Source organism: Dendrobium catenatum, unplaced genomic scaffold (genome assembly GCF_001605985.2).
Source record: "Dendrobium catenatum unplaced genomic scaffold, ASM160598v2 fragScaff_scaffold_1374, whole genome shotgun sequence".
Classification (NCBI taxonomy): domain Eukaryota; kingdom Viridiplantae; phylum Streptophyta; class Magnoliopsida; order Asparagales; family Orchidaceae; genus Dendrobium; species Dendrobium catenatum.
Genome location: NW_021319836.1, coordinates 108,019 through 118,832, shown reverse-complemented (window position 1 = coordinate 118,832; position 10,814 = coordinate 108,019). Strand labels below are relative to the sequence as shown.

The 10,814-nt window shown below is 43.2% G+C and overlaps 1 protein-coding gene across 1 annotated transcript; it reads left to right on the top strand.

Annotated features, from left to right (window-relative positions):
• Positions 1 to 9,816: 9,816 nt before the first annotated feature.
• On the top strand, positions 9,817 to 10,809 carry LOC114580885 (the record flags this gene model as incomplete). The annotated part of the gene is given in 1 exon segment (XM_028699721.1): positions 9,817 to 10,809. A coding segment is annotated over 1 exon segment (846 nt), but the record flags the coding sequence as incomplete, so codon positions are not given.
• Between the last annotated feature and the right edge of the window lie 5 nt (positions 10,810 to 10,814).

Genomic DNA, 10,814 nt, shown 5'->3' with positions numbered 1-10,814 from the left:
TTGGATTACATCAAGGAACAGATCTGAGCCCATATCTTTTTGCTTTAGACATGGATTTTCTCACTACACATTTGCAAGAGGTTGTACCTTGTTGTATGCTTTTTGTTGATGATATTTTACTTGTTGATGTTTGTGATTTGGGTTAGATTACATCAAGGATCAGTCTTAAGTCAATATCTTTTTGCTTTAGTAATGGATGTTCTCACTATACATTTGCGAGAGGATGTAGCCAATATCTTTTTGCTTTAGTTATGGATTTTCTAAGTAGACATTTGCGAGAGGATGTACGTAGTTGTATGTTTTTGTTGATGATATTCTACATGTTGATAAGACTAGAGAGGGAGTTGAAGATAAGCTCGAATTATGGAAGTCAACTATAGAGTCTAAAGGTTTTCCCTTGAGTAGATCTAAAACTGAATATATGGAGTATAATTTTAGTAGCAATTGACCTAATGAGGGGTTTGTGACTTTGGGCGATCAAAGTACACGTTTTAGATATATTGGATCTTTTGTTTAGAGTGATGGTGAAATAGAAGGGGATATTATCAGCACAATTCAAGTTGGATGGTTGAAATGGAGGAATGAATCGGGCTTGTTGTGTGATAGAAAAGTCCCCCTCAAACTTTAAGAAAAATTCTATAAGATGGTGGTGAGATCTGCAATGCTTTATGGTGCCTAATCTTGGTCAATAAAAGAAAAGCATAATACTAAGTTAAGTGTTGCAGAGATGAGGGTGCTTAGGTGGATGAGTGGCTTTACCCCTAGAGACAGACTACGGAATGAGCATATACATGCAAAAGTTGGAGTACCTCAAGTGGATGATGAGATTAGAGAGTGTCACCTTAGATGATTTGGTCACATAAAACGACAGCCTTCAGATGACCCGGTTAGGAAAATTTTGAAAATTATGCTTCTCTTTTAATGTCCAACATTCGACACCATAAAATTTTGCTTCTCTTTTAATGTCCAACCCGGTTAGGAAAATTATCCTTCTCTTTTAATGTCAAACATTCGACACCATAAAATTTTGAACTTATTTTTGCTTGGCTGGATGAGTGGCTTGACCCTTAGAGATAGGATATGAAGTGAGCATATACATGATAAGGTTGGAGTAGCTCCAGTGGAAGATAAGATTAGAGAGAGTCGCTTTACATGGTTTTGTCACATTAAATGGCGAGTACGAGCCACACAGAGATGCTCATGCCGGTTCATCCACAGCTTATGAAACATTTGATGAAGATCAAATGAGTAGACCGTATGAAAAACTTATTTTTGATGTAGCAGGTCCTAATTTAAGGGCTAGTGTGGAAGAGCCACCAAATGCAAAAACCCAAAAATTCTTTGAGTTACTACATGCAGCTCAAAAACTAATTTAGGGCGGTTGCAGTACTCATTCAGAATTATCCATTGCAGTGAGAATGCTAAGTATTAAAATTGAGTATAATATTCATCGTGATTGTTTCAATGACTTTATTAGTCTTCTCAAGGAAACTAATCGAACATATAATTTAATTCCCTCAGATTTGTACCGAACAAAGAAATTAGTATCCAAGTTGGGTCTCACTGCTACAAAAATTGATTATTGTATCAATGCATGCATGTTATACTACAAGGATGATGCAACAGAAGTTTATTGTCGCACCTGTAATGCTCCTCGGTTTAAGCCATACTTGAGAAAACAATGTCGTCAAAAGAAAGATATTATATATTCCCGTTTATTTTATTTATCGATCATTCCAAAACTTCAACGACTCTATGCATCAATGAGTTCAGTAGGTCATATGAGATGGCATAAGGAAAAATTGGCAAAAAGTGATATTTTTTCTCATCCATCAGATGCTGGATCGTGGAAATATTTTGATCGAGTGCATGCTTCATTTACTGCTGAATCCCACAACATAAGATTGGGATATTTTGCCAATGATTTTACCCCATATACTCAAAAAATTTTAACCTTAAAATTTGCTTGTTTTGGATAAATTAATTAGTTTTCTTATAATGAAATTTTTAGGATGTTTGTAAATAAAAAAATCTTTCTCTATCTCTCTCTCTCTCACACACACACACACACACTCTTTCTTTCTCTCTCTCTCTCTCTCCTTATCTCTCTCTCTCTCTTCTTATCTCTCTCTCTCTCTCTCTCTCTCTCTCTCTCGCGCTCTCTCGTGCTCTCTCTGCCTCTCTCTCTCTCCTGCTCTCTCTCTACTCTCTCTCCTTTCTCTCTCTCACTCTCTCCCTCTCTCTTTCTCTCTCCTACTATCTCTTTCTCTCTCTCACTCTCTCTCTCTCACTCTCTCTCTCTCTCTCTCTCTCTCTCTCTCCTTTTCTCTCTCTCTCCTACTCTCTCTCTCTTTCTCGCTCTCCCTCTCCCTCTCTCTATCTCTTTATCTCTATCTCTCCCTCTCTCCCTTTATCTCTCTCTCTATCTCTCTCTCCTGCTCTCCTCTCTCTCCTGCTCTCTCTCCCCCTCTCTCTCCCTCCCCCCTCTCTCTCTCATGCTCTCTCTCTTTCTCTCTCTCTCTCCTCCTCTCTCTCCCTCCTGCTCTCTCTCTCCCCCTCTCTCTATCTCTCTCTATCTCTTTCTCTCTCTCTCTCTCTCACTCTTTCTCTTTCTCTCTCTCTTGCTCTCTCTCTCCCTGCTCTCTCTCTCTCCTTCTCTCTCTCTCCCTCCTCTCTCTCTCATATTCTCTCTCTCCTACTCTCTCTCTCCTGCTCTCTATCTCTCTCTATCTCTCGACCCTCTCTCTCTCTCACACACTCTCTCCTACTCTCTCTCTCTCTTACTCTTCCTCTCTCTCTCCCTCTCTTTATCTCTCTTGCTCTCTTCTCTCTTTCTCTACTCTCTCTCTCTCTCCTGCTCTCTCTCTTCTGCTCTCTCTCTCGCCCCCTCTCTCTCTCACACACTCTCTCTCTCCTGCTCTCTATCTCTATCTCTCTCTCTCTCCTTCTCTCTCTACCTCTCTCTCTGCTCTCTCTCTTTTGCTCTCCTCTCTCTCTCCTCTCTCTCTCCTCTCTCTCTCTCCTTGGGATATGTGATTTCTCCTGGGAAGTTCTCTCCCGATTCTAAGATCCAACTGTTGCGTTTGGTTAGGGCTGGCTCGGGGGGTGTGGTGGGCGGTCACCCCCTCATCATCCACCACGGAGTGGCGGAGGGAGGGATTTTAGTGTTGGGAGAAATTTTGAGGTTAGGTATGTTAGAAGAGATGGAGGGCGGTCTGCTGCGGGGGGAAGTTTGTTGGGAGCTGGCGCTGTGTCTAGTATAGGGGCTTTATCGGGAGAGGATTGGGCAGATCTCCTGGCAGTGATGGGGGCTCTAGACTAGGTGTCTTGAGTTCATCTGATCAGATGGTCGGTCTTGGTGCCGAACCCAGGGAGAAGGTGGAGGTTGACTCGAATGTAGACATGGAGGATCGAGACTTGGAGTTGCAAGATCCTTCCAATCTAGGCAATGGGATAGAGATTATGGGAGGTAATGAGATTGAGGAGTGTTTTAAGGAGATCAAGGCTGGTATTGAACTGGTGGTCTAGATGGATGCGACTGGATCAAATGCTCAAGATGAGATGACTGTTGACGCCGGGGAGATCGATAGGCTGGATTCCGGCGAGAATGGGCTGCCTACCTCCTGTATGCGGATTGAGGTAAGCAAGATGTTGGATAACCCTATGTTTGAACTTGAGAAACTATAATTTACCTTTGGGAACATGAGTTAGATTCAAGACCTGGACAAGGTTTCTTTGGCCCAGAATATCCATAATGTCTTTATTAATGTAGACAGGATCCAGCCACGTCTTAACTTTGGTACTATTGGTGGTGTTGCTGGGTGTAGTAATACCACTATGGAGGAGCTATCTTCCAGGGGTGATCGGGCTGAGGCTCATAGTAGTGTCTCCTTTGTTGCTCTTGACTGCCCACACAGTGTTTGTCAAAATGCTTCTGTAGAAAGCCAGTCTGCTCAGTAGAAGCAGGATCCCTCCAGGTTTGCTGGAAGAGCAGTGGATGAGACTAGTACTGCAATAAATGCTTGGAAGAAGACTATGCCTTTTGCATTGAATATGGATGAGGATGTTAAAACTTTTTTTACGGGATGATGGCTTGGTTAAACTGGACCTGGATAAGGCAACTGGAAATATTCAGAAACTCAGACGTGCACTTATTGGCAGCCTCTTAAGATGTTGGGTGCCGTTTTGGGTTGTTCAAAATGAGCTCCAAAGGAAGTGGGGACACCTCGGCTTAACTCAGATTACTCCCATGGGATCTGATTGTTTCTTATGCTAATTTGAGGAGGTAGAAGCAAGGGATAATGTCTTGATTGGGGGCCCTTGGTATGTTGCTGGCAAGATTATTAGGGTTGAGCAGTGGTCTGTTGGGCTGCTGTCCAAATCGGTGAGGAAGTTCACATCACCTGTTTGGATCCATCTTTCTAATTTTCCTTTGGAATACTGAGATGAGGCTAACTTGGCGAGGTTGGCTGTCGGTGTTGGTGAACCGCTGTACATGGACGAGCAGACCAAGATGTGGAATAGATGTGCCTTTGTACGTATTTGTGTCCATCTGGACCTATCCAAGAGATTTCCTATGGGCGTGTGGGCTCAAGGGTTGTGGGGAACCTTTTTTCAACCAATTAAATATGAGGGAATTCCACTGATATGCTTGTCATGTGGGAAGGTTGGTCATAAGGCTGATGGATGTAGGGAGCCGGTGCAGAAGGTTAGGAATGATCTTCCTTCACAGGGTCAGCCTGGGCCAGCTAGCTATGGGCATATGAGGGATATGGAGTTGGATCGGGTTGGTAATGGGAGCCTGGTTACTGGGATTAGTGTGGCGGATGAGAATCCCAAGGCTGTTGATAATGAGTATGGAGATTAGACTATTGTCACTAGAAGGAGGAGACCAAATTCGACCAGGGTGAGAACTAAGCCTTAGGTGTCCGCCAATGGGCAAGCTGGTCCGGCTATGAAGGCTGCCAGTAATGCTAGAGGAGTTTCAGTAGAGAACCAAGCTATGGATGAGACTCCTTATGGAGAGAGTAATGCTGGGCTTAATGATATGGATAAAAGCTCGACTCTTAAGGGTAGAGCTGAGCTGAATGGGCTGTATAATGGGGAGGGGAGGCTATAGAATAGGGAATAACACGATTTGTTGATCTCTCCTGATTATTTGAAAAGGCTTGATGCATTAGGCAAGAATCCTACTCCTAGCATATTAGGTAGAAACCCGGATACGGATGGGCAAGTTCAGCTTGGGTCTTGTAGTCTGGTTCTGACACAACCTCAAGATACTAATTTAGATGGTGGTGGGAGGTTAGCACATTCCGGTTCGCTTTCTAGTAGCAGTGTGCCTCAGGGTGATATGAGGGTGTCTGAGAATGTTTTGGCCCAGGGGTCAAAGTCTCTGACTTTTGTGAAGAGGAGGAATCGTAGGGACCAAATGGATTCTCCTGCTCAGATTTTGGTATCAAAAGTTTTGAAGTTCTCTGGGCTGAAATCCAATGCTAAAGGTAAAGAATGTGCACGCTAAGGACTCTAAAGGTCAGCGCACTAAGGAACTGGGTCACATTGGCCCTTTGCAAAAGCTACCGGGTGTTAGTAGAAATAAGGAATCGATGGATGAGTTGGCTTCTTCATCCATCGAGTAATTTGTCAATGTTATTGATAATTATGTGGACGGCAAGATTAAGGAGGGGGACTTTGCTGTCCAGTGGCAAGAGGTTTTTTCTGAAGTGTTTTGTGGCGGGGACGCTTCCCCTTTGGTGGATAATACTTAACATTATATGCTGAAATTGCAGAGGTGCCCATAAGAAGGAGACGAGAAATTACTTATGGAACCTAATTGGGAAACAAGACATTAGTTTTAATGGTCTAGTTGAGACCAAAATTGAAACTTTCTCTAGGACGGATATTGATAGTCTTGCTGGAAGAAATTGGGAATTCAGTTATCAACCTTCGAATGGGAGAGCAGGTGGTATCCTTGTAATGTGGAAGAGCTCTGTGGGTTGCTTTCAAGTGATATTTCAAACCAAGCAGTGCATCATGGGGAGGTTTTGAAGTTCTTCTGCTATTGAATGGGAATTAGTTGTGGTCTATGCTGATAAGGATAAGTATATCAGGAGACAAGTTTGGGAAGATATTTCTCAACATCATACAGTGGAATCTCCCTTGGTGGTTGGAGATGATTTTAACTGCATTTTGTCTTAGGAGGACAAAAAGGGTGGGAGGTCGTTCCACTATTCTTTGGCTGCTAGTGAGATGGGTGAATTCATGGTAGCTAATGGCTTGATTGACCCAGGATTTTTTGGTCCAATGTTCACTTGGACTAACAATAAAGATGCAAGAAGTCGAATATAATCTCTACTGGATAGGTTTTTGATCAGTTCTTCTATTATTGACTATTTTAAGGGATTGAAGGTTAAACATCTGACAAGGTTAGCCTCTAACCACTGTCCCATTCTTTGCTCCATTCATGAGGGGTGGAAGAGAACCTATTCTCACTGGATAAAGTTCGAAGATGTTTGGGCCAGTTTTCCTAAGGCTTGGCACTTGGTGTTGGAAAAATGGAAGGTGAATGACACGAAATCTGAAGCTTCTAAATTGCAGAAAAAGTGTCAAAGATCCTTAAAGGCTCTATTCATTTGGAGCAAGAACAAATTCAATATGTTAAATTAGTTGAAGGAGGAGCTGGACGGTGAGATCAGATGTTGTAGGAATTAGAGTGCTTTCCGCTCGGGCTCTCTCATATTCAAACCGAATCCTTGAGGTATAAGGTTCAGTTGTTAAATTCTACTCTCACTCGTATTATGACGTGGTGGAGACAATGCACGAAAGTTAAATGGATTGAAGAAGGGGATGAGAATACCCGCTTCTTTCACTCCATGGCTTATGCTAGGAGGCATTCCAATTTCATTGAAAAACTGAAGCAACCGAACGAGCAGATTGTTACTGAGCAGATGAAAATTTTGAAGGTGGTTCACAATTTTTTTGAATAGAAGTGGTGTGGGAATCTTATTAATAGAATGGGTGGCCCTTCCTCGAATCCCAATTTGCTAATATGGCTCGGTTTGTTTACTTACTGGATGGTGAGGTCACTTGTGAGGAAATATGGCAAGTTATTTGATCTTTGGGGCGGAACTGAGCACCTGGTAGAGATGGTGTCACGACATCATTTTTCAAGTCCTTTTGGGATATTGTAGGAGAGCAGGTAATGTTGGCATGTTTGGAGTTTTTCTCAACTGGGCGTATGGAGCCGGGATGGAAGGAGATAGTGGTCGTTCTGCTGCCTAAAACTAACAATCTGGATCACCCTTCTATGTTCAGACCTATTAGTATGTACCAAACTATTTATAAAATTGTTGCCAAGGTCTTAGTTAATCATATTAAAGGTATTTTGCCTATCCTTATCTCTGAAGAATAAGTAGCTTTTGTTCAAGGTTGGTCGATCTCGGACCACTGCTTATTGGGGTAGGAGATTATGCACAAGTTTAAGGTTTCCAAATCATCCAAAGGATGGATGGCCATGAAGGTTGATATGGATCAATCCCACAATAAGATGAGTTTGAGAACGCTTGATTTGGTATTGATGAAGATGGGCTTCTCCCAACTATTTCGCTCTTAGGTGCTGAGTTGTGTTAGAGCTCCCCATTTTTTAATTTTAGTAAATGGTCAGCTAACAAATGGGATTACAGCTGGGTGTGGGTTCCAGCAGGGATGCCCACTCTCACCATACTTATTTATTTTGTGCTCGGAGTTGCTGTCGTTGCATTTCCACCAAAATTATCAGGAGTTGGGAGTGCAGATCAGGGCGGGGGGACCTCCTGTCTCCCATCTTCTTTATGATGATGATGTTTTAATTTTTGCAGGTGCTACCATTCCCAATGTTAAGAAGAACTTGACTATTTTGGAATACTGCTGAGTATGGATGGGGCAAAAGATCAATAAGAACAAATCTACGATCTTATTTAATAGGTTGACTTCCTCTACTACTAAAAATCGCCTTGCTAGGCTTGCTGATTGTCTTGGGATTAAGTTTGAGTTGAGAAGGTTGAAGAAGGCGGATTTCATCCCTCTCTTATAGAAAATTCGTGTACACACGCTATCGTGGGGCATCAGACATTTATCCATGGCGGGTAGGATCACAATGATCAACTCTATTTTGCTTACTTTATAAGTTTATGTGGTGACCCATGCACTGGTGCCTAGAGGTGTTTTAACTAAAGTGGATAAGATCTGTCGCAGCTTTCAATGGGACAAGGACCATAACCATAAAAGCTTACACTATGCATCATGGGGGAACATTACCAGATCGAGGCACTTGGGTGGGCTCGATTTTCACGCTAGCTGCAATTAGACCGGCCCCTTGAGGACTAGAATTACTTGGGACTTCTTAAACACGCATCTCAATTTGTTCCAAAGGTGTTTGAGGCACAAGTACGGGGCGTGGCCATGGATGCAGGATCACAAACAAGGAGACTCAATCGGATGGAAGGTGATATGCAATGGGGTGAACAGTTTGGTTAACTGCGTACGCTGGAAGGTGTGTAATGGTATGGATGTTGATGTGGTCAATCACGTGTGGATTTTTGATATTGCCATTGCTTCCTGGCCTACCTTCTGCAATATCAAAATTATTGATGGCTGTATGGTGGAAGAGTTAATTACGACAGAGAAGAGGATGAATAGGCCTAAACTGCTGCAGTGCTATGGTGAATTCCTGGCCGATAAGATCTGTGATGTCAAAATCCAGGAAGACCTTAATGCTGATTCCCTAAAACTTATCAAATGCCCCTTAGGCTCCTTAATTTTGGCTGTCTGCTATAATAACTTATTCAAGGGGAGGAGGATTCGGTATGCACAATTCTCAAATTAGGATTGAGACCCCATGAATGGGTATTTTGGTGGAGGGTTTACAAAGACTTGGTCCCAACCTGTACGTGGCTCCATAGATGTGGCTTAGGTGCAGATTTGTTGTGCCCGGTAGGCTGTAATCAACAGGAAAACTTGGATCACATTACGACTCAATGCCAACAGCTCTTAGATATTTTGAAGTGCTTGGACGAGTGGGGATTTTACACCCCTAGGTTCTCATCCTTGGAATAGCTACAAGTTGCTTTGAGGAACTGCATCAACGCCAATGAACATTGGGTCCTGATGTACTGTGGCGCTGTCTATAATAATTGGGGTAACAGAAATGCATTTAATTATGGCAAGGCAAAGAGCTCTCCTATTGTGATGGCCGTCAATATTCTTGAATCCATCATGCAAAGTTATTTTTCTTGTAGCCTGGAGCAACAGTTCACCAACCAATCCCTTGGATTGCTTTATTCTTCTTCTTGGTGTCCCTTCCCTGTTGGTTGGTTGAAAATTAATGTGGATGGAGCATTACTTAGGTCCAACGCTGGAGGGATTGGTATAGTAATTCGGGATAGTTACAACCATTTGGTGGTTGCGGTCGGTTGGAGTATTACTCGTTAGGATAGTACACATGTAGAGATGATGGCGGTTCACTATATTGAGAAGCTCCTCCTTTATTGGATGTATGAGGTCGATGGGGTTATTATTGAGGGGCACAACGCAAGTGCGGTGGAACATATACAAAAGTTTAAGCAACAAGAAATGTGGAGGCTTCGGCCGGAGGACGGTGACAAGCTTGGTTGGCCAAACTTATTCCAAAAAAGGTCCTATTTGTTCATACTAATAGGGAATATAACAAGGAAGCTCATTTTTGCGCTCAAAGAGCGATTGAGAATACTTTTGTTTGGGATATAGGAGACACCCTCAATATATGTGAGACCTCGTTCCCTTACTGTTCCTCTCTGATGGTATCAGAGCAGTGTTATTGGAAGAATGGATTGTTACCAGAGTTGTAGGATTGAATTGAGAATTGGGTAGATTGGGTAGCTTTAAGAGCTTCATTGGCATACATCGTTGCATGTGTGTATCATTTGTTCTGAATTGTGCAGGTGAAAAGATATGGATCATCCAGCAGAATCCAGTGTACCAAATGAGCAACACAGCGCAGCCCCAGTACCTTCAGAGAGTATGATGCAGTTGGCTACTGCGATTGCACATGTAATGGGGGATGCTCAGAGCAAAATGAGTGGTAGCAAAGAGGAAGAAGTGGATAGACATATGCAGATGTTTCATAAGCTGAGGCCTCCGTTGTTCAAAGGAGGTGTGGGACCCCAGGCTGCTGAGGATTGGATCCTGAGGATAGAAAAGATTTTTGACAGCATGCAGTGTCCGGGGAATCGAAAAGTACCATTGGCTGTATTTCTGTTTGAGGGTGAAGCGGAGAGATGGTGGATTGGACAGCAGAGAGAGAAATTCCAGGGGAAGACTAATGCTGAGATCACCTGGGACGAGTTCACTGCAGTGTTCAGGATGTGGTTTGTACCACCGTCAGCTCAGCGACAGATGCAGGAAGCTTTTATGAGATTGGAGCAAGGCCGCAAGTCAGTGATGCAGTACGAGGCCGAGTTTACTGCACTTGCGAGGTACGCTGCTCATCTGATTCCTACTCCCGAGGAAAAATGCTATAGATTTCTGCAAGGATTGAACAGAGAGCTGAGGCATCCACTAGTACCCTTCCGGATACATGAGTTCTCTGAGCTAGTGGAGCGGGCCCGATTGATAGAGATTGACTTGGCAACACCGGTATCGAGGTACGAGGATACCAGGAGGAGGAGAGATGAGGTACGACGAGATGATTCTGGTAGAGACAGAGATAGAGAGAAGAAAAGCAGATATGATAGTTCGAGAGGATCTGCATCGGGATCTGTATCGCGATCTGCATCGGTAGTATCGTCTGGTAGTTCTAGAGC